This window comes from Rutidosis leptorrhynchoides, chromosome 5 (genome assembly GCF_046630445.1).
Source record: "Rutidosis leptorrhynchoides isolate AG116_Rl617_1_P2 chromosome 5, CSIRO_AGI_Rlap_v1, whole genome shotgun sequence".
Taxonomy (NCBI): domain Eukaryota; kingdom Viridiplantae; phylum Streptophyta; class Magnoliopsida; order Asterales; family Asteraceae; genus Rutidosis; species Rutidosis leptorrhynchoides.
This window is the reverse complement of record NC_092337.1, coordinates 129178090-129203291: the sequence shown is the minus strand read 5'-3', so window position 1 is coordinate 129203291 and position 25202 is coordinate 129178090. Positions and strand designations below refer to the sequence as shown.

The 25202-nt window shown below is 33.3% G+C and overlaps 1 protein-coding gene across 1 annotated transcript; it reads left to right on the top strand.

The window, feature by feature from the left end:
- Nucleotides 1-13340: 13340 nt before the first annotated feature.
- LOC139848053 (scarecrow-like protein 32) lies at nt 13341-15270 on the top strand. Its single transcript, XM_071837786.1, has one exon. The coding sequence runs from the start codon at nt 13741-13743 to the stop codon at nt 15091-15093; it is 1353 nt and encodes a 450-aa protein (XP_071693887.1). The 5' UTR covers nt 13341-13740; the 3' UTR covers nt 15094-15270.
- Nucleotides 15271-25202: the final 9932 nt, after the last annotated feature.

Below are 25202 nucleotides of genomic sequence, written 5' to 3'. Positions count from 1 at the left end.
CGTTGTTTGAACTGGACTAATAATTTTATCGATGATACCTTGAAGACGATTCATAAGAATCTTAGTGACTGTCTTATTGAAGGGACCCGTTCATATACATTATAAACGATTCACAATAGTTGATTACATCGCGAGGTATTTGACATCTATATGATACATTTTACAAACATTGCATTCGTTTTTAAAAGACAAACTTTCTTTACATCAAAAATTGATGGCATGCATACCATTTCATATTACATCCAAATATAATTGACTTAATATTAATCTTGATGAACTCAATGACTCGAATGCAACATCTTTCAAAGTATATCATGAATGACTCCAATTAATATCCTTAAAATGAGCTAATGCACAGCGGAAGATTTCTTTAATACCTGAGAATAAACATGCTTTAAAGTGTCAACCAAAAGGTTGGTGAGTTCATTAGTTTATCATAATCAATCATTTTCGTAATAGTAATAGACCACAAGATTTCAGTTTCCATAAATATCCGTACACTCGCAAGTGTATAAAAGTATTCTATAAGTTGTTGAGCGCCTCGGTAACCATACCTAACAATTAATGTAGCATATTCCCTTTATTATGAAATCTCCCTACACTGTACCAAGTGTAGTAAACAAGAAGTACTATGCAACCGTTTACGATACTAGAGCGACTAGCCCGGTTGGGGTTGTCAAACCCGATAGATCTATCAATAGGATTCGCGCTTATATGCTCTTACAACATGTAAATATTAGTTACCAAGCTATTAGGGAAAAATATGCAAAGTGGTACAACTCAACGTAAAATATGTTTCTAGTACTTGTGTCCATTTCGTAAAACAGTTATAAAACAGTGCATGTATTCTCAGCCCAAAAATATATATAAAAAGGGAGTAATGAAACTCATAATACTGTATTTCGTAGCAATTATGTATATGACGGCACAGAACAAGTGCAGGGTTTGTCTCGGATTCACGAACCTATATCATATATATATATTTATTAACATATAATATTGATAAAAGAAGTTTATATATTAATTATATAATATTTTTACTTGTTTAAGTTAGTAATTAGTTGTTAGTCTTATTTTAAATCTTATATAGATTTTCTGATTTTAAATAGTCAACTCCCGATAGGTATATCTCATAGTGTGTTCGACTTCTATAGGTGTAAGAGCCGTTATTGGAAAGGTATTTGAGTCCTATAACCAGCCATAATTGGCATATGTTCTGAATCGGAGTATAGGTTAGTTAAAATTTCATTTTGTCACAGGTGCGTAAATCTGTCCGCACAGTTCAATAATTCGTCATAGGAACAGTCCGTAGGCTATGAAAAATAGCTAAACTCAATATTTTTAATATTCCTTCTATATTTTAGTTATTAACATATACACTAACAGGTGTTATCAAGGAAAATAGCCCAGGTCTTATTTAGCATAGTTTTCTAGTAAGATTGATTAAGCATACAAGATTAATCTTAGCCAAATCTTTCGGTTCATAAATTATTTGTTAAAACATGGTTTTTAATGAATCAAGTTGCTGGAGACTCCTTAATATGTTGTGTTTTCAGAACATAATTGAAAAGTTTTGGTTTCATAGTCGAAGTTAGGCTTATGCCATTAACTTGTAACGGTGGACAGATTCGGATAAAATCTGTCATCAGTCAACTAATGAATTTTTGAAAAATACTTTCACTTCGTCTAAAATCATGAAAAATTATAGAATTCTTGATTCATATATATTAACATATATCCAGAGTTATATGCTCTAAAACAAAGTTTAAGATAGCTTTTAAATTCGTGTGTCAAAACAGTTTTCAAGAACCGAAAGAGACCAATTGTTGTATATTAAGTTCTAAGGTGTTATACATATATACAAGTTATAAATTCTTATAATAACTTAATATAATGTCATAATACATATAAATAAGTGTTTTTAAAGTCAAGTTAGTAAGGTTACATTAGTTTATAAACATGCTTGGTTTCCACCAAAACAAGTTCTAGTTTTTTTACAAGTTTTATAAACTTATTAAGATAGCAATAGAGTAGGAATTTAACAAGAGTTTTAAGAAGTGTTCTACCTTGATTTTGAAGCTAGATGATGAAAAAAATGCTTGGTGATGATCTAGTATGAAGATAGAAGTATTTTGAGAGAGTAATTTAGAGTAAAGAATGAGAAAATGGAATGGAAAAATGGGGTGGTACATATGGATGAATTTTAAGTTAATAATGGAGTCATATGTTGCCAAAATGGTTAGTAAACTTGTGAGTTTTTGTCTCATGAATCATTAACAAGACAAAAGATGCTAGGATCCAAAAATGGGGCTGCTAAGGAGTGTATTTTTCAATAGTTATACATCTATAAGCTGCGTATTAGACGGGTAAAAATACTGTAAAAATACGAATAGAGTTCATGAGGAAATAGAATGCGAATACGAGTATAGCTATCTTTGTTGAATATACTTATGTTAATATATGTATTTAAGTCTTTCAATAGTGTATTAATACATCTTAATACAATACATATATATTCATTTTAATAAGGGTTATTACGTCGTTAAATGTTACATATATATATTGTTTTCGAAACCCTTAAGTTAGTAGTCTCAATTTATATATATATAACCCATTATTAATATACTTAATGAGATACTTAACTATCATATATTCAAGTTAGATATAATCCATATATCCATATATATACATAAGTATATATTTAATACAAGTTATGACGTTCGTGAATCATCGAACAAATGGTTGGTCAATTGTTTGTATGAAACTCATTTCAAAAGTTTTAAAACTTGTCAAAATTTATTGCTTATCATGTCGAAATAATTTCATCATATAAAGATTAAGTTTAAATTTTGGTCGAAAATTTCTGGGTCGTCACAGTTCCTACCCGTTAAAGAAATTTCGTCCCAAAATTTGATTGGGATCATCATGGCTGACAATAAGGATGTTTTCATGACGCATAAGAGCTGAAAATTAGAGTTTTATTATCATTGGGTAATATAGATAAATCAATTTGATTTTGTGAAGAGTACGAGTGAAGCTATCGCAAAAAAGTAAAAATGAGTAAATACATGTTCGTCTTATCCGGTGACGTAGCCACGGTTGATTTCTGAATTCAAGGAATTTTAGAGGAAAATCTTCGAAAACTAAATAAGATATGATTCTTCGGAAATTAAGGAAATTAGGATCCTCTTTGGTTAAATGCGATAATCTGTTTTGATTGCCCTGTCGGATATTTCAGTATAAATCCACCCTCTTCATTTCCTTATTTCCACAGCTCATACCTTCTATTCTTCCTCCCTCAATTCATACTTTAAAGCATTCGTCAATATACTCCATCCAGTTCTGATTCTTGATATAATCCTAACTTTCATATCTGTCATTCTTCTTTTTCATCTGTCGCCGGAAGAATCTATTTACTTCTACTATACTCTTGGTTTTCTAGTGTTTTTAGTTCTCCCATGTCTTTATATTACTATATGTATCGATATACACGGTTTGTAATTCCTGAGTTGTTGTTGTTGGGCTTTATTTCTTCCCTTATATTTCGAAATCCCTGCTTCTGTCTTTCTATAATCATTGACATCCACAGTTAATGCTTTCTCATATTTGCTGTGATTTATACTCCTATTTCTATTTCAGAGCTTCATGCTTTTGTTTTCTCTTCGCAAGTAATGGTCCAGAATTTGTAGGTATGGAGTTTCGAATGAACAATGACTAATGTTCTAAGAGAGAAATTGAAATGACACGATCTTGATTTGTCAAATTACCAGAATATCCTGGTAAAGACTGAATTATCAAGAAAATATTTTCTTGATAATTTTAGAGGTTTAATAGAATACCAGAGTCATGTAACATGGCACATGATGACGATATGGTTTGTGAATCGTCATGTCCCATTAGAAACTCAGCATGACTTACTGTAATATAATCACGTTGATCAAGTGCCATTATATTATACTAACTCATGCTTCAGTTCCCAACACTACTTCAAAAACATTCATATTTTACACTCGAAGGTTTCAGAATTTAGAAACTAAAACAGTTTCCTTTATGATGTAATACTGATATCGCGGAAAAATAAAAGATTTCAGTTTAGAATAGTTATGAAAATATCTTCAGAAATATGGAGGATATTTATAATGAAAGATACGATGATATCTTAGAATATTTAAGATAAGAGGATGATGAAGAATATCGTCCGCAAGGGTTTTAGAGTAAAGAGCAAGGTAATTGCTAAGGATTTCAGCTGACACTGAATCATTTGGATTCTTTGAAGGTAGATTTCATCTTTGTAATTGGTCCACAGTCTCCTTCATAGTTTGCTCAATCCGTTTTCCAGTTTCAAACCTTCTCTTTTTCTGAGCTTTGCCAACACACTATTCTTTATCATCAAACTTTTGACTGTTAAGGTCGTTTATAGTTTTTGCTGCTTCATCAGCATTTTTCAAAATTTCGAGAACTAGTTCGCAGTTTAGGGTGTTTTTTAGAAACTTCACATTCGCAATCTGTAAGTCTTGGAGGTAGACGTACACATATAATTGTTGGCATAGATATGCTGCGAGATTTCAAAATACTGATTGCTGATTCTCAATAATTGGTATGGCAATTCTTGTTATAAGGTGCGGATGAGGAAATGATGGAGTTTTGATAAATATAATGATTCTTCGGAAGGTCAAAGATCAGTGAAGTTGTGGATAAGTTTATTGCTAATGTAGTGGACATAAACGGTGCCCCGGTAACGTTGGCGAAAGGGCAACGTATATATCGAGGTTATAATAAGACTGTTTTGACTGAGAAGTCGAAGTTGACTTGCTGGAGCTGTGACAAAACTGTCTATTTTGAACCGGAATTGAAAAGTTATTTTAGCTAATAAATGCCAAAGGGTCTGATACGGATACGTGTTAAACTATGACTTTGCTTTCAAGAGTTTTTCAGGTACATAACTGTGGGTAACATGTGGTTGGATCATCATCTCGATTGTTCATTGTTTGAAGTGTCTTCAGAAATTTCAGAAGGTTTGAACACAGATTGTAATCGTTAATATACATATGATGTTCTAGCACAGTTTTGAAGTCAAAGTCTAGCTTTGAAAGATGTAGGAATCTAAGAGTGATGATACCGGTTATATCTTGAATTGAATTTGGCGATTTCAAAATCAGAATATGTAATTAGATTTTGAATGAGTATGGTTGTTTTGATTTCTATAAAAGAATGTATATTGTTGTGAAAGTAGGGAGTATAATGGATAATTTGCTGAATCAGATTCGAAGAATGTAACATATTAATTGTGAATTTATATATCTCTCGGGTATTACCTACCCGTTAAAAAAAAAATTTCACAATTAATATTTTGTACAACAGAATTTTTTTACAGTCTTTATGGAAATATATATGTGTATATTTCTTCAGATGTAATATAGATTTAATGAGTTAATATTAAATTAAACTCATTTGATTTATGGTTAAGGCTAGGATAGATAATTTCTAAACTTTATAAATTACATAATCTCCGTAGAATGTTTCCCCAATGAAGTTATGAATCAATACTTCATCGTTGTGGTATTTCTTGATATCTCCAGGGCATATGACGTCGATGCTCGTGGGACAGATTGTGAAGTTGAGGTTTGCGATGTGGTTGTTGTTGTTGGTGGTAATGGTACTGTTGATGTTGTTGATGGTGGTACTGGTTATGCTGCTGGTGCTGCTGCTGGTGTTCGTAACCTTTGCACCATATTCTTCAAAGCCATTACCCGAGCGCGAAGCTCGTTGACTTCTTCTATTACACCGGGGTGATTGTCGGTTCGGATGATCGGATAAATAAGATCTAGAATTTGGTGTAGTATATAATCATGACGAGATACTCTGGAAATGAGAGAGAAAATGGTGTTTCAGACAGGTTCGCCGGTAAGTGCTTCAGGTTCTTCGCCAAGAGGGCAATGTGGTGGATGGAAAGGATTGCCTTCTTCTTGTCTCCAATGATTAAGGAGGCTACGAACCCATCCCAGTTCATCCAGAATAGATGATGGCTAATTGGTTGATCCATTCTAGTCACACTACTTTCAGAGATTGAGTGGGATTCCATTTCAGAATCCGAGGGACTTGAACTAATGACGAAGTCCATTTCGTACAATTGAATAAAGGATTTTTCGATATGAAATGATTTTCTGGCTATCGGGTGGTATTCTAATTACATAGAATATATATATATATATATATATATATATATATATATATATATATATATATATATATATATATATATATATATATATATATATATATATATATATATATATATATAAAGCAAAAGGTTTCGTAGATTACGGAGGAATTTACGGATTATGTCATGCAAAGTTTACAGTAACAGATACGCTAAAATATGAATTAGCAGATACGCTAAGATATGAATTTTGTCTATACACTATTCATGCAATCATTGCAATAAGATGTGTCTAGACTAAGAATGATAAGCAGGTAATTTTCGACAAAAATGATGAGCAAAATTTTTGACATGCTGACACGGTCGAAGTCCAGACTTACTAATGCATCCTAACGACTATCAGTTAGACACACTAATGCAGACCTGGTTCGCTAAGACCACCGCTCTGATACCAACTAAAGGGACCCGTTCATATACATTATAAACGATTCACAATAGTTGATTACATCGCCAGGTATTTGACCTCTATATGATACATTTTACAAACATTGCATTCGTTTTTAAAAGACAAACTTTCTTTACATCAAAAATTGACTGCATGCATACCATTTCATATTACATCCAACTATAATTGACTTAATATTAATCTTGATGAACTCAATGACTCGAATGCAACGTCTTTCAAAGTATATCATGAATGACTCCAATTAATATCCTTAAAATGAGCTAATGCACAGCGAAATATTTCTTTAATACCTGAGAATAAACATGCTTTAAAGTGTCAACCAAAAGGTTGGTGAGTTCATTAGTTTATCATAATCAATCATTTTCGTAATAGTAATAGACATCAAGATTTCAGTTTCCATAAATATCCGTACACTCGCAAGTGTATAAAAGTATTCTATAAGTTGTTGAGCGCTTCGGTAACCATACTTAACAATTAATGTGGCATATTCCATTTATTATGAAATCTCCCTACACTGTACCAAGTGTAGTAAAAACGAAGTACTATGCAACCGTTTACGATACTAGAGCGACTAGCCCGGTTGGGGTTGTCAAACCCGATAGATCTATCAATAGGATTCTCGCTTACATGCTCTTACAACATGTAAATATTAGTTACCAAGCTATTAGGGAAAAATATGCAAAGTGGTACAACTCAACGTAGAATATGTTTCTAGTACTTGTGTCCATTTCGTAAAATAGTTATAAAATAGTGCATGTATTCTCAGCCCAAAAATATATATAAAAAAGGAGTAATTAAACTCACAATACTGTATTTCGTAGCAATTATGTATATGACGGCACTGAACAAGTGCAGGGTTTGTCTCGGATTCACGAACCTATATCATATATATATATATAATATATATATATATATATATATATATATATATATATATATATATATATATATATATATATATATATATATATATATATATATATATATATATATATATATATATATATATATATATATTAACATATAATATTGATAAAACAAGTTTATATATTAATTATATAATATTTTTACTTGTTTAAGTTAGTAATTAGTTGTTAGTCTTATTTTAAATCTTATATAGATTTCCTAATTTTAAATAGTCAACTCCCGATAGGTATATCTCATAGTGTGTTCGACTTCTATAGGTGTAAGAGCCATTATTGGAAAGGTATTTGAGTCCTATAACCAGCCATAATCGGCATATGTTCTGAATCGGAGTATAGGTTAGTTAAAATTTCATTTTTTCACAGGTGCGTAAATCTGTCCGCACAGTTCAATAATTCGTCATAGGAACAGTCCGTAAGCTATGAAAAATAGCTAAACTCAATATTTTTAATTTTCCTTATATATTTTAGTTATTAACATATACAGTAACAGGTGTTATCAAGGAAAATAGCTCAGGTCTTAGTTAGCATAGTTTTCTAGTAAGATTGATTAAGCATACAAGATTAATCTTAGCCAAATCTTTTGGTTCATAAATTATTTGTTACTACATGGTTTTTAATGAATCAAGTTGCTGGAGACTCCTTAATATGTTGTGTTTTCAGAACATAATTGAAAAGTTTTGGTTTCATAGTCGAAGTTAGGCTTATGCCATTAACTTGTAACGGTGGACATATTCGGATAAAATCTGTCATCAGTCAACTAATGAATTTTTGAAAAATACTTTCACTTCGTCTAAAATCATGAAAAATTACAGAAATCTTGATTCATATATATTAACATATATCCAGAGTTATATGCTCTAAAACAAAGATTAAGATAGCTTTTAAATTCGTGTGTCAAAACAGTTTTCAAGAACCGAAAGAGACCAATTGTTGTATATTAAGTTCTAAGGTGTTATACATATATACAAGTTATAAATTCTTATAATAACTTACTATAATGTCATAATACATATAAATAAGTGCTTTTAAATTCAAGTTAGTAAGGTTACATTAGTTTATAAACATGCTTGGTTTCCACCAAAACAAGTTCTAGTTTTTTTACAAGTTTTATAAACTTATTAAGATAGCAATAGAGTAGGAATTTAACAAGAGTTTTAAGAAGTGTTCTACCTTGATTTTGAAGCTAGATGATGAGGAAAATGCTTGGTGATGATCTAGTATGAAGATAGAAGTATTTTGAGAGAGTAATTTGGAGTAAAGAATGAGAAAATAGAATGGAAAAATGGGGTGGTACATATGGACGAATTTTAAGTTAATAATGGAGTCATATGTTGCGAAAATGGTTAGTAAACTTGTGAGTTTTTATCTCATGACTCATTAACAAGACAAAAGATGCTAGGATCCAAAAATGGGGCTGCTAAGAAGTGTATTTTTCAATAGTTATACATCTATAAGCTGCGTATTAGACTGGTAAAAATACCGTAAAAATACGAATAGAGTTCATGAAGAAATAGAATGAGAATATGAGTATAGCTATCTTTGTTGAATATACTTATGTTAATATATGTATTTAAGTCTTTCAAAAGTGTATTAATACATCTTAATACAATACATATATATTCATTTTAATAAGGGTTATTACGTCGTTAAATGTTACATATATATATTGTTTTCGAAACCCTTAAGTTAGTAGTCTCAATTTATATATATAAAACCCATTATTAATATTCTTTATGAGATACTTAACTATCATATATTCAAGTTAGATATAATCCATATATCCATATATATACATAAGTATATATTTAATACAAGTTATGACGTTCGTGAATCGTCGAACAAATGGTTGGTCAATTGTTTGTATGAAACTCATTCCAAAAGTTTTAAAACTTGTCAAAATTTATTGCTTATCATGTCGGAATAATGTTATCATATAAAGATTAAGTTTAATTTTTGGTCGAAAATTTTCGGCCGTCACACTTATAAAAATAACCAACCAAAGAAATAGGACAAAAATCGGTAATCAACAACGGGTTATGAATCTTCGGGATAAGAGAAAAGAAAGCTGAATTTGCACCTCGAGGCATGGAACATGAAGAGAAAAAACTTCGAATGTCCCTGCAAAAATCAAACTTTAATAAATCCCAAAAGTGTTTAGTGAAACGAAAAGAGATATCGTCTGGTCCGGGGGATTTTGAACTACCACAACTCCACACCGCTCGTTTAATTTCCTCATCGTCAACATCAGCTTCTAGTGTCGAAGATTTTGTTTCCGTGAGCATATGAGCAGGCCTCAAATCTGAACAAACCAGTTCGGCTTCGTGAATATCAAATATGGATTTATAATAATCGAAAAATCTTTCTTTAATAACATTGGGATCATCTAACCAAATCCCGTCAACAAGGAGGCCCTGAATATGTTGAATACGACGTGTACGCTTTAAGGAAGAGTGAAAAAATTTAAAATTTTCATCACCCTCCACGTCCCATTTAACTCTAGCTTTCTTAAGAGAATCAAGATCAATAAATTTAAGTAATTCGTTTTTTTTCGGATGCTAATGAGTTAAGTGTATCAACTTAGATATTGGTAGCATATCCCGAATCTATAATAATATCTAACTCATCAATCTTACTCGTGATATCTTTCAATCTCTTCGCTTCATTTGATCGTGTATTATGAAACCAATTTTTTAAATGACCTTTTAATAGTTGAAATTTGGCCGCGATATCAAGATTGGAATCAACATTAATCAAATCCTACGCTATTTTAACCGTATCATCGAAGTCAAGACAGTCGAACCAAGAATCAAAAATCTTAAAATACGATGGTCCGAAAAACCAAGAGGAAGAACAAGCCCTTTAAGATCGTGGATGATGTAAAGCACATTCTCGGTGATTAAAATCTATCGATCTTACTAAACTTGCTTCCCGACTTGTTACGCCAAGTGAAGTTCAAACCACCTAACGGGACATCAAATAATTCATTTTATTCTATGAATTCATTATAAAAGTAATTATCTTGAGAACAAAAAACCAATCCACATCTTTCAACCGAATTTCTAACCGAGTTCCAATCTCCCATACAAATATAATCACCCGGATGAGAAGAAATAAAATGGGAGAGTTTCTCCCATAGACTACGTTTTTCTGCTAACAGTTGAGGCGCATACACATTCACCATAAAAATATCCAAATCAAACCTAAGCCATTTACCTTTAACAATTACAAAGTTATCATCGTACCAAATGTCGCTTCTAACAAAAACTTTCGGGTCCCAAATTGATATGATACCACCAGAAAAACCTCGAGCCAAACTCAAAGCATAATCGAAATTTGGATTACCAAAAAGATTTAAGACAAAACTTCTGTAAACGAGACAATTTAGATTCTTGTATGGCGAGAAATTCAATATTATGCGTAACACAAAGATTTTTAATCCATTTTCTTTTTTCGAATAACAACGACCCGCAACTATTAATGGATAGAATCTTCATGATAAACCTAATTTTTCATGATCACGGTTCAAAAATTTCTTACTACCTTTAGAGGAAAATCCAAGAAGCTCACCAATACCAAAAATATCGTCACTTTGATCATTACTAAAGTCAGCTACTCGGTCATGATTAAGTAAAATAAACGGGGTATGACAATTAACTGAAGGAACGAAAATTCGTCACATAGAAGGATTGATTAGAAGGTTCCTCGAATTTCTAAAAATTGACATCGATCCTTCTGAAAATCGATTTTCCAGACTTCCGTTGTTTAAGAAACCATCCATCGTTAATCGGTACGTTACGAGTGTTGCCGATCATGGTGAGGTGGCGTATGAACCCGCCGAAGATCACCGGAAAAAAGTAACAATCAGTCGGCGGCGGTGTAGGTTGTTTATATATATAATTATATATTTTAATGTGATGTAGCTCAACTTCACAAGGTAAAAAAGTAAATCACTTTTTGCTATTTATATACGGGGTACAAAGCTCAACAACAACAATACAGAATTCCATTGATGTGGAGTATGGGTGAAGTGAGATGCAAATAATATTTTCTCTATCTTAAAGTAAAATGTGAAGTCGTTCCTTCACCCACAAATAAAAAAATCGATTCTCTATCTATGGATAGAAAAAGTCATCTCTCCTTGAACTAGAGAGAAGAGAGAGTGCATCCTGTTAATATACAAAGTTCCATTAGATAAATGAGGTATAGTTTTTTTTTTTTTGAAAGGCAAGCTTGCATCAGTCCGGACCGAAGCCTAGTCATCATTTGCACACACACACACACGCGCTTTCGAGCAGGAAACCCGAACCACACTCTGAGGATCCGACCCTTAAACCATCCCGAGGGGCAGGCGGGCCGGACCTTAGTCCCGGAGCAGGTCGGTAAAACATTCCCTTTGGGCCACCTTCAAGGAATATATTTCAATTCCTAGAGCGGGTGACAAGGTTCGAACCCGAGACCTCTAGCCCTGCGAGTACACAAGTGTAACCGCGGTACCGCTGGACCGAAGATCCGTTGGTATAAATGAGGTATAGTTAAGATGTTAAATCCACATGACCCGAAAAAATTGACAGGACATAAGTTTCTATAAAAGGTGAGGTAATTTGTTGCAATTGGTTGAGCCTTTGTGTGGTATGCTGCATGGCTGGAAATGAGTCTAGTGGGGATTCAGTTGCAGTTTAATTTGCTGGTGATTAAAACATGTCATTCTGTTTGTCCTTTGATGATACTGTACTACAGCTACTACTTTTTCCTTTTCAGCTAGCTAAATATATACTACCACATATAGGTTTATTGGTACATATATACTTGTTCCAAAATCATTTGACTATTGGAGTATTTATCATGTTAGCCTAATAACTTTTCATGCTTATGTGTCATGTTGCATTTGGTGATTCATTGGTATGTAGCCAATTGACCTCATTCATGCATGTTAATATATACTAGCTTTGTGGATGAGGTTTCTTGAAATTCCAAATTGTATTTATACATACACAAATCACTTGTTATTCATATAGTCTTCCCGTCTTAAAATAACTGTTTTATTTAATTTAAAAAAAAAATCTTTTACAACCTTAATTTTAATATTTTTATTTGTGATAGATAATATATGATAAACTTGATATGAATATAGTAGATTGTAATTGTGATTTCATTGGTATAATTTTTTTCATATATTATATAACATATATAAAGATAAAGATATATATTTAAAGTTAACGTTAAATAAAAAATAGTTCAAAAGTCAAATTGAAACAATAATTTTTGAAACGATATGTATTAATCTTTTGTTCTTTTGTTTTCTTACCATTATTGAGTTGGTCTTCAAAATGTCTTTTTCTTCCAAAACAATCATATGCCTCTCATTTGCCTCATACCCTACGGTTAGGATTATAGTTTTTGGTCAAGCTAAAACATTGATTAAAACATTGATTATATTATATCATATAGTATAAAACAGTCTACATAACATATTCTGGGTCCAACTTTCTTAGTTCCAAATTTAAATTTTGACATGAAGGAATGAAACAAATATTAAAAAATATGGTCCCATGAATGTGAAGATGAATAGAATTGCAAGTGCATTGCCTTACACTCTATCTACTTATTTATCTTATATAAAAATCTATAAATCTATATAATCTATAAATCCATCTCATTACACATTACATGACAAAGTCACAACTCCCACATACATACAAACTCATGGCCGGCCACCATCACATGCAACCAAATTCCAACACCACAACTTACCCCCCCTCCTCCTCTCCTTTATATGACACAAATCTCTTTAAATCAGACACAAAATCACCATTCAAAAAGTTCTCTGCAAAACTTTACTTCTAAACACTCATTTGTAGCCTAGCTTCCCTCTTTATAAGGCCACTCAGCCTATTTATACATACACATACATTATTATGCACACATCATTTTCTCATATATAACTAAAGCTGTTTTGCCCTAAACCAACATACCTATTTTTTCCCTTTTGAATCTTCATCAACAAACACACAATGATCAGTCTTTTTTACTTAGATTTTTTACCTGATTTCACCCTACAAATAATGTTTCATATCCCAATATACTCAGTACCCAGAGGTACCACTTCCTAGTAGAGTCACCATCTCCCTTTATTTAGTTTCTCTCTCTTTTTTTATTTATTTCATTATATCATATAGTTAAGTTTCTTCATGATGCAATTTAATGAAACATTATCAGCACCAACACTTTATCAAACCACTAAACCATGCCAAAGTTTCACTCCAATGAATCCAAACCAAATTCACCGAACGCATCCCTGGCCAGGGTTCCCAGCACCTAATAAGGCGTTGGGAACCTTCGGGGACGCAAACTGCATGGAGCAGTTGCTTGTTCGTTGCGCTAACGCAATCGAAAGCAACGACGCAACTCTGTCACAACAAATTTTATGGGTTCTTAATAACATCGCACCGTCTGATGGCGACTCAAATCAACGTCTCACGTGTGGCTTCCTACGTGCATTAATCGCTCGAGCTGCTAAAACCGGAACATGTAAGATGCTTACAGCCGCCCTTTCTAATTCAAATATCACCGTTCAAACACATAAGTTTTCGATTATCGAACTTGCAAGCTTTGTTGATTTAACACCGTGGCATCGATTTGGGTTTACGGCTGCAAACGCGGCCATACTTGAAGCAATCGAAGGGTACTCGAGTGTTCATATAATCGATTTAAGCCTCACACATTGCATGCAAATCCCTACATTAATTGATGCGATGGCGGGTAAATCAGAAACTCCACCTATGGTTAAACTAACCATAGCTGGAGCTACTGAAGATGTCCCGCCTATGCTAGATCTTTCATACGATGAATTAGGCGTAAAATTAGTTAATTTCGCGCGTTCAAGAAACATAATCTTGGAATTTTCTGTAATTCCTTCGAGTTCTTCTAATGGATTCTCGTCGTTAATCGAACATCTAAAGATTCAAACTTTAGTTAATGGAAATGAAAATAATGAAGCACTCATAATAAATTGTCATATGATGCTTCATTACATACCTGAAGAATTAAATCCAACTAGTCCGTTTTCATTCGAAGATGTAACCCCAAGGGCTTTATTCTTGAAACAAATCAGAAGTTTAAATCCTACACTTGTTGTATTAGTAGATGAAGATGCTGATTTCACATCAACTAATTTGGTTACTAGATTAAGAGCAGCTTTTAATTACTTATGGATACCATACGATATAGTCGACACGTTTTTACCTAAAGGAAGTAATCAAAGGCAGTGGTACGAAGCGGATATATGTTGGAAAATAGAGAATGTGATAGCACAAGAAGGGTTACATCGAGTAGAACGATTGGAGCCACGAGGGCGGTGGGCCAAACGAATGAGAAATACGGGGTTTCGTGGGGTCGGGTTTGGAGATGATATAGTAAGTGAGGTTAAAGGGATGCTTGATGAACATGCTGCTGGATGGGGATTAAAGAAAGAAGAAGATGATTTAGTTCTTACTTGGAAAGGACATAATGTGGTTTTTGCAACTACTTGGGTACCAACTTAATTTGAATTTGATTTATATGACTCATAATGATGATCATATGATTATATGATATGATGTGATATCATCTTCTTTTTATCATTTTGGTAAGTAGATTTAAAATAATCTTGTTAATTAGGTAGATCGATCATCGTTTTTTTTAGGTGGTGTTGGTAGAATGTTGATTAATTTAAGAAGGTTGACGACTGTTTTAGGCTAATAATTAACATATTTAATGATCATATATCAGAAACTTATGTCTTTTTGTTCTTCCCTAATATATAACTATATATTATATATTATGATCGTCGAATGCAATGTTTAGAGCAATGTAACACCATCAAAAGTTTTTGTGAGATGCTCATGAAGCCATAACATTAACATCAGCTATATATTAGCCAAAACTGATAATGAAAAGCTTATATATACTATAAACACCTAAGACGAATGCTTAGCATAAATAACGCTAGTTTTGGGTGTAAGGATATTAGGACCCAAAACAACGCAAGTGATTCAACAAGATCACTCACCGATAGTAATTCTACAAGATTACTAACCCACTTAATGAACGAAAGATTATAAAAGCAAGAAATGTAAATCGACACAAGAGATAACGTGGTTATATGCAATCGTTGTGATTGCTTTAGTCCACGGACCAACTAGAGAATGTATTACTGAATATTTGTGGTGTGTTTACAATGAGTTACAAGAGGGTCTATTTATAGAATGATTTAAGAAGTAAGCTAAAAACAATTCCTTGAAGCTTCATGTGAGTTTCCTGACAGCTTCATGGAGGCTACATGTGAGTTTTCTAACAACTTCGTGGAAGCTTCGTGTGAGTTTCCTGGAATCTTCCCTCTAATTGTTTAAAGTTCTCCATATCTCCAACAATCTCCCACTTGGAGACTTTGAACAAACCCAACCTTCGTCAACCCAAAATATCAACGATCTAACCAAGAACGTTAAACCACCATTATACCGCCAAACTCCATTTGGGACACGCACACTCAACACATACTTCGGATGAGCAGACTTTCGATACAAGGTCTTCAACACTACTTGTTAGAATTGAAACATTAACTCTCTAATTCTCTAGTTGGGGTCTTCTCTCATCAATTCATTAGAAGACCAATTGAGGTAATGCAAAATCTCAATTTCTCTGTCGTAACAACCTTAGTAAACATATCAGCAGGATTCTTCGTACCAATGATTTTCTCCAATAATAAAGTACCATCATTTATATGTTGTCGAATAAAATGATACCTTATATTGATGTGTTTCGTATGACTATGAAACACCAGATTCTTCCCAAGATGTATTGCACTTTGATTATCACAATACAAGACGCAATAGTCTTGTCTTTTACCCAACTCACCTAAGAAGTTCTTCAACCAAACAAGCTCTTTAGAAGCTTCTGCAATAGCCATATATTCGGCCTCGGTAGTTGACAAAGCAACACTCTTTTGTAGTCGAGAGATCCAACTAACCGCCGTCTTCCCTATTGTGAAAACATAACCCGTAGTGCTTTTCCCCGAATCATCACATCCACCCAAATTAGCATCCGCATAACCCCTAAGTATGAGATTGTTTTTGGAGAAACACGATCCCATATTAGAAGTACCTTTCAAATAACGAAGCAACCATTTGACCGCTTCCCAATGCTCTTTCCCCGGATTAGACATATAACGACTTATAACTCCCACTGCTTGAGCAATATCGGGTCTTGTACAAACCATGGCATACATAATACTACCCACGGCCGATGTATATGGAACCTTTTCCATATTCGTTTTGTCTTTTACCGTCTTTGGTGATTGACTTTTTGATAACTTAATCGTGCTACCCAAAGGCATAGAACGAGCCTTTGAATTCTCCATATTAAACCTCTCTACTACTTTCTCAATATATTTGGATTAAGACAAGTATAGAGTACCTTTCACATGATCACGCACAATACTCATGCCAAGTATTTGCCTAGCACCACCAAGATCTTTCATCTCGAATTTACGGGAAAGTAATCCCTTCAACTTGTTAATTTCGGACATGTTGGAACCTGCAAGTAACATGTCATCAACATACAATAATAAGATTATATAAGAAGACTTGAGTTTCTTCAAGTAGCAACAGTGATCCGCTTCACATCTTCATAAAATCCTCAAACTTCAAGTACCATTGCCGAGGTGCTTGCTTCAATCCATACAAACTTTTCTTTAGCTTACAAACCCACTTCTCTTTACCCTTTACCTCAAAGCCCTCGGGTTGCCTCATATAGATCTATTCATCAAGGTTACCATGTAAGAATGCGGTCTTCACATCTAGTTGCTCTAGATGTAAGTCCTCGGATGCAACCATAGAAAGTACCAAACGAATAGTAGTCATCTTCACCACCGGTGAAAATATCTCTTGGTAGTCAACTCCTTTCTTTTGTTGAAAGCCTTTAACCACCAAACGAGCTTTGTACCTTTTCTTGCCATCCAACTCATTCTTGATTCGATACACCCATTTACTTTTCAATGCCCTTTTATCATGAGGTAACTTCACTAGTGACCAAGTTTTATTCTTCTCAAGTGACCCCATATCTTCTTTCATGGCAAGCTCCCATTGTATGGATTCTTTTGTCTTCCTTGCCTCAAAGTAACTTTCGGGTTCACCATTCTCGGTATAGAGCAAGTAGTTTGCTGATGGAGAATACCTAGGATTAGGTTTGAGCACTCTAGTCGAGCGTCTTAGTGTAGGAGCAATCGAAATGGTTGGACCGGTTTCATTTATGTCATCCTCATCACTAGAACTCGCACTATGTTCGGAATCATCACCGCTTTCTGAATCATTTCCATCATTAGCATTTTCTGACGCCTCACCGTTAATTGGCAATTCATTGTTACCCGTACTCCCACTAGAACCTGCAAGATCATCAATAGAAACATCGTCAAAAGTAACATGACCCGGTTTAGGACTCCCCGTTTCCGGTTTGCCATAGACCGAATCTTCATCAAAAGTAAAATCGCAAGAACGAATTACTTTTCTAGCCTCGTTATCCCAACAACGATAGCCCATTTCATCCGACCCGTAGCCTACGAAAATACACTTCTTTGACTTAGCTTCAAGCTTGTCTCTATCCGCATCTTTGGTGTTTACATATGCATTACACCCAAAGATCCTAAGGTGACCATAACTCACCTTCTTACCTTGTCATTCTTCCTCGGGAATTTGAAAACTCAACGGTGTTGAGGGTCCCCTATTTATCAAATAAGCCGCCGTGTTAACCGCATCTGCCCAAAACATTTTAGGCAAACCGGCATGTAGTCTCATACTCTTTGCCCTTTCATTTAACGTACGATTCATACGTTCGGAGACCCCATTGTGTTGCGGTGTCTCCGGTACCGTTTTCAACATTCTAATATCGATCTTTGCACAATGGTCTTTAAACTCAAGACTACCATATTTCCCTCCATTATTCGACTTCAAGCACTTGACCTTCAAGTTAGTCTCATTTTCTACCATAGCTTTCCACTTCACAAATGTATTATATACATCAGATTTAGCTTTAAGAAAATAAACCCATACCTTTCGAGTGGAGTCGTCAATGAAGGTGACATAATAGCGAGAACCTCCATGTGATTCTACATTCGTTGGACCAAATACATCCGTATGAACAAGCTCCAATTTCTCCAACTTAGGAGCATTCCCCGATTTCCCAAAAGTCACCTTCTTTTGCTTCCCATATACACATGGTTCGCAAAACCCAATGTAACGACCCGGAAAGTTCCGACCAAATTTAAACCTTATTCTCTATATGTTTCCGACACGATAAGCAAAAACCCTAATATTGAGTCTAGAAAGTTTGAAATCTCTATTCGAATAATCAGTTACCCTTTGACCATTCTCGGTGATTCACGAACCTTAAACAAAAATGTTGATGTAATTAACTATACATGTAATTACTTATTTATATTATGAAATAAATATATTAATGAAAAATTTAGTGAGTAGTTATTATGATAATGTTTGCCATTATTACTTTTATAAGTATCCATAGTTATAATAATATCAGTTATATTTATAAATAATATTCTGACATAAAATTCAAAACAAGTAAATTGTTATATCTTTATCCTTAAGAATCATTATTACCAAAATTTAGTATTATTAAGGTATAACTTATTATTATTATGATATTTATTATTAAGATTACTAATTTGTTAGTATTAGTATTAATATTAATAACAGTGGTAATTATATTGTTATTTTCGATAACTGAAACATAAATACGTAAACTAGTACATTTAAATTGATATTAGAATTATTATTAATATCATTTTATTATAAATGGTTATTATCATTATTGTTATTTATAATATTAAATGTATTATTATTACAATATTATTATTTCGGTATATAAACAAACAGTTATATATATTTACGCATTGATATTTATTGATTAAAGGAAACAAATATTTTAGGCATCGTTATCTGCTGTTTCTACTCCTATTAAGCCCGTGATTTGATGTCAATATCTCTCCAGCTTTTTATTTATTTTGTCCTCTGGTTGAATCCATTTGACATATTCACTTTATATACCCATCAATTTACTAAATCTTGTGGACATACATCCTTCAATATCCATTATCCTCATCTTATACGATTACCTTAACAGTTTTTAACTAATAATTCGAAGTATGAACATAAACCCAGCTCGACACCTTGTCTTCGCTACTTCGTGACCACAACCACTACCGCCATAACCATGTTCTATTATCACCACCACCATGAACACCGTATCACCACCATGATATCATCATCGAAGACCACTATCACCACCACCCTTTCAATCTCCTCCACCTTCATCCATTTCACCACCACCGTAAGCATTACCAAAACAGCCACCACCACCGGCACAAACCACCAAAATAGTCACCACCATTTTAAAAGATGCTATTGCTGCATACCCGCTAATTCTTTTCTTTCCTTTCTATTCCTTTTCGAAACCATAGCAAACCGTTACACCTGCTATCGCTAGTTCACGTTTCTGTTATAATATATGATGATGATTGGGTGAGGTGATGATACCGTACACAATCACCACCTCAAAACACTTTTGACAACCCCTATCGTCTAAAAATTCGTTTCTGTACAACCAACTACCACTCGTAAAACCTGCTATTACTTTATAAACCTAATTGTTTATAAACCCAGCTCAAATCGATCTCAAAAACTCGAAACCCATACCGTTTGAATGAAGATGAACTTTAAATACCGATGAAAACGTGATTGCTATTATTTAATGATGCTAATACGGTGGCAGACAAACCCCACAAAGAGAACCTCCCACTTGTTCGGTTTTAAAAAAAAATATATATAAAATAAAGAAAAAGCAAGCGACTTTTCCTCTATGGCTGCTGCAAAGTCGCCTTTTCATATTTTTTTTAAAAAAAAAAAAACGAATCCCTTAATATAAATTGAGCAGTTGAATTGTTGGGCCGTTTTATGGATTGCAGAAAGGTTTGAGCTGTTGGGCCAGACATGGATTGTGTAGTTGGGCCGAATTGTTGAGGAGAGTAAAAGGAAACGAATAGCTACATAGGTTATATGGTTTAATTCGGCCCTATATATTCGAAAAACGTAAACACTTAAGTGGTTAAGAGTGTTGATTGTTGAGCGGGAGGTCGGGGGTTCGAGTCTTGTCTTGGACAATTCTTTTTATCACGATTTTAAAGGGTATACACTCATTTTTATTATTATTACTAATATTATCATTATTATTATTAAAAATGTAAATATAAAGATTATAAATAAGAATATTAATATGAAAATGATAAAAATTACAATTAAGTTAAAACTTAAATGAATTATTAATATTATCATTGTTATCATTATTATTATTATTGTCATGAAAAATTTATCATTCTTATTTTTAATGTTGATAAAATTATTATTATTAAAAATATTATTAAAATTATCATTTTATTAAAATTAACATTATTATTATTATTATTGTTATTGTTATTATTAATATTATTAATAATATCTTATCAAATAACTATTAAGTTATATAAAACTTATATTTATTACCTATAACATAACTATATTAATGTTTTTATAATAAATATTAATATAAATAATTAAGTAGATTATTAACGAAGCACATAATTTAAAATAACAATTAAACCACTAATAATATATAAATTTTGTTCGATTACCATTATATATGTGTTAATATATAAATAAATGATATAGGTTCGTGAATCCGAGGCCAACCCTGCATTTGTCCAATATCGTAATATGTATTTTTACTACAAAATACAATAGGTGAGTTTCATTTGCTCCCTTTTTATTTGCTTTTGCAATATATTTTTGGGCTGAGAATACATGCGCTGTTTTATAAATGTTTTACGAAATAGGCACAAGTACTAACACTAATTCTACGTAGGTTTAAACCAGAAATATACCCTTAGCTTGGTAACATTAAACTACTTGTCTATGTACGGTAGGCGCGAATCCTAAAGATAGATCTATTGGGCCTGACAAACCCCATCCTGAGTATGGGATGCTTTAGTACTTCGAGATTATTTTAAACACACCTAATCTGGTGTACTTCAGAGGGTAAAACATGAACGTTAAGGCTTGTTACCAGGTGCCTACAACTTAGAATGCTTTTCATACACTTGCGAGTGTATTATGTTTATAAACGGAAATCTTGTGGTCTATTAATATATTGAAATTATTGTTATGATAAACCTATGAACTCACCAACCTTTTTGGTTGACACTTTTAAGCATGTTTATTCTCAGGTACGATTTAAGTCTTCTGCTGTGCATTTGCTCATTTTAAAGACGTTACTTGGAGTCGACCATCGCAATGGAACCAGATATTGATGATTTCGTCCAGGGGGACTTGGACGGGGTTTGACAGAATGGTATCAGAGCGTTGGTCTTAGTGAACCAGGCCTTGCATTAGTGTGTCTAACTGGTAGTTGTTAGGATACATTAGTAAGTCTGGACTTTGACCGTGTCTATCTGTCAAAAGGTTTTGCTTATCATTTCTAGTCGGAAACCATCTGCTTATCATCCTTAGGGAATTGCCTACTTATCATTCTTTAGTCTAGACACGTCTTACTGCATTTAGTGCATCGATAGTGTATAGACAAAAATTCATATCTTAGCTCATCTGTAGACTTGCTTGTCATATGCCGTAAGTTCCTCTGTAGGCTACGAAATCTTTAGTATTATAGATATTCTATGAAGTTAGAATATCATCCTATATTCGAAAATCATTTCACGTCAAAGATCCTTCTCAAATTGCCCTCTTGGTGATGAACCTGAAAGCACTTACCGGCGAACCTGTTCGAGAAACCATTTACCCTCTCATTTCTAGAATATCTCGTCACGATTATATATTATCCTATATTTGAATCTTACTCACCCGCTCGTTTCAATCGTCAATCATTTCGACATAATATAAGAAGTTAACGAACTACGTGCTCGAGTAATGGCTTTGGAAAATCTGGTGCGGAGGTTACAAACACCAGCAGCAGCACCAGCAGCATATACCGTACCACCATCATCAACGCTGACAATACTCTTAACACCCCAACCACAATCACGTCATAAATCTCAACGTTACGATCTGTATCTTGGATACCAACATCACACGCCTCAATATTACCATCTGTACATCGAGTATGAATTTCGTTCTACATATTGTTCTACATCAATTAATTTCGTTCTACGTATTGTTATACCTCATTTACCTTCGTTCGACGTGGCAATTCTGTAATCCCTAAAGTTTTAGAGATCATGTAATCAAGTGCTAACGATAAATCAAATGAGTATAAAATCTTATTGACTCATTAAATCCATAATTACATCTGGAGAAAATATATATGCAAGTATATTTTCATAAAGATCGTAATTAAAAATTCTTTCGTACAAACTGTTAATGATGAAAATATTTTAACGGGTGGGTAGTACCCAAGGAATATTTAAAATTCACTTTAACAAGTTATACTGCACATTCTTCAAATCTGATTCAACGGTCATTTACTATCCTACTTACAATCACCGATATACGTAGCAATTCATCACAGAATAACCATTTCCATTCAAATTTCATATTTGGATTTTTACCTATCCGAATCCAACAAGTGGCATAAAGAAGAAACATTGGACAGATTAAAAATTGTTAGAAACACCCGAATTAACTAATTGAAAATCTGTTAAGGATTCCACGCTAACTGTTCCGGCTAACTGTTCCCAGCTAACTGATTAACATTTAATTTATCGCAATTTACATTCTCGCAATTTTATTTATTGTTATCTAATTTCCGCACTTAAATAACGGGACACATATACAAGGTTTTGACCTATCATATTGACCCATCTATATATATATTTCGGAACAACCGTAGACACTCTATATGTGAAGGTGGGAGTTGGCTATACAGGGTTGAAGTTGATTCCGAAATATATATATACTTTGAGTTGTGATCGACACCGAGACCGGTACACGGGTCACGATACGTATTATTTAATTCGAATATTATATATTAAATTATATATGAATCATTGAACCATCGGACTATTGGACTGCTAACTTTGGACAATTAAAATGAATTAAATTAAAATATTGATTATAACATATGAAACTAAATAATTCTTCAAGATCGCCACTTGATTTCATCTTAAACCTCATTTGTACCTCGACAATTACAATGCGTGTTCAAATCTTTCATGATTCTTGAAATCACCTCGATCGAGAAGTTGAACCAGCCGTACCTCGTATATGGAAGAAGGATTCATACATACAGTTACGCACCTGAAAAATCCTCGAACTCGAAGTTACAGTTAAAACGTATTCGCATCGAATTCCTTATCATTCAAAAACAATCACGTGATTCCTTTTCAATCAGCTAATTTTGTCACAGCTTCACTTCGATATCTCAATGTAACAGCAGATCTTCATCCCTTTGGCGAAAGCAGCAATCAGTATTTTGAAAATCTCGCAAAACTTCGCCAGTTATATCTACAATGTCTATCCCTAAGAATTTCATACATTGAATGTGAAGTTTCTAAAAAAAAAAAAAAACAACCTGAACTGCGAAATAGTTCTTGAAATGCTGATGAAGCAGCAAAAACTGTAAACGACTTTAACAAGTCAAAAGTTTACTAAAAGTACAGTGTGTTGGAAAAGCTCAGAAAAAGGAGAAGGTTGAGAAGTGGAAAACGAATTGAGTAAAGTATGAAGGAGGTTGTGGACAAATCACAAAGAATAAGTTTGACTTCAAAGAATTCAAACGATTCAGTACCTGCTGAAACCGTTAGTAAGAACCCTACTTGATATTCTAAACCTTTTTGGATGATATTCTTCATCATCAACTTATCTTGGATATTATAAGATATCTTCATACCTTCCGTTATACATATTCTCCATATTTCTGGAGATCTTTTCACAATTATTCCTATCTGCAATCATGTATCTCTTCGTAATATCTGCGTTATAAAATAAAAGAAACTATGTAGTTTCTAAATTCGGAAACCTTCAAAATTAAAATATGAATATTTAGAAGTAGTGCTGGAAACTGATGCATGAATTAGTATAATATAATGAAACTTGATCAACTTCATTATATTACAGTAAGTCATGTTAAGTTTCTAATGGAATATGATGATTCACAGTACCGTCACCATGTGCTATGTTACACGGCTCTTACATTCTAATCAATCTCCAAACGTATTAGGAACATATCATCTTGATAGTTCTATTTTCCAGGGTATTCTGGTAAATTAACGAATCAAAATCGTACCAATACCATTCCTTTCTAATAGCATTAGCTATGTCCATTTCAAATTTCATACCTACGAATTACGGACCATTATTCGCTTGACTCGAAGTTGGGAAGAGAAAACGAAAACATGAAGTTCCGAAAAATAAGGAAACGAAGGGGTAGATTTATAGTGATATATCCGACAGAGAAATCAAAACAGATTTGCCGCATTAAATTAAAGGAGATCCTGTTTCCCAAATCGTCGAAGAACCAAATCTTATTACATAAGATTTTCTTTAATTCCTTTAAATTCCGGAAATCAATTCTAATCACGTCATCGGTTAAAATAATTCCATATCTACTCATTTCACTC

Coding starts and splice junctions, on each gene's coding strand:
- LOC139848053 (XM_071837786.1), top strand. CDS start 13,741: ATGATGCAATTTAATGAAACATTATCAGCACCAACACTTTATCAAACC.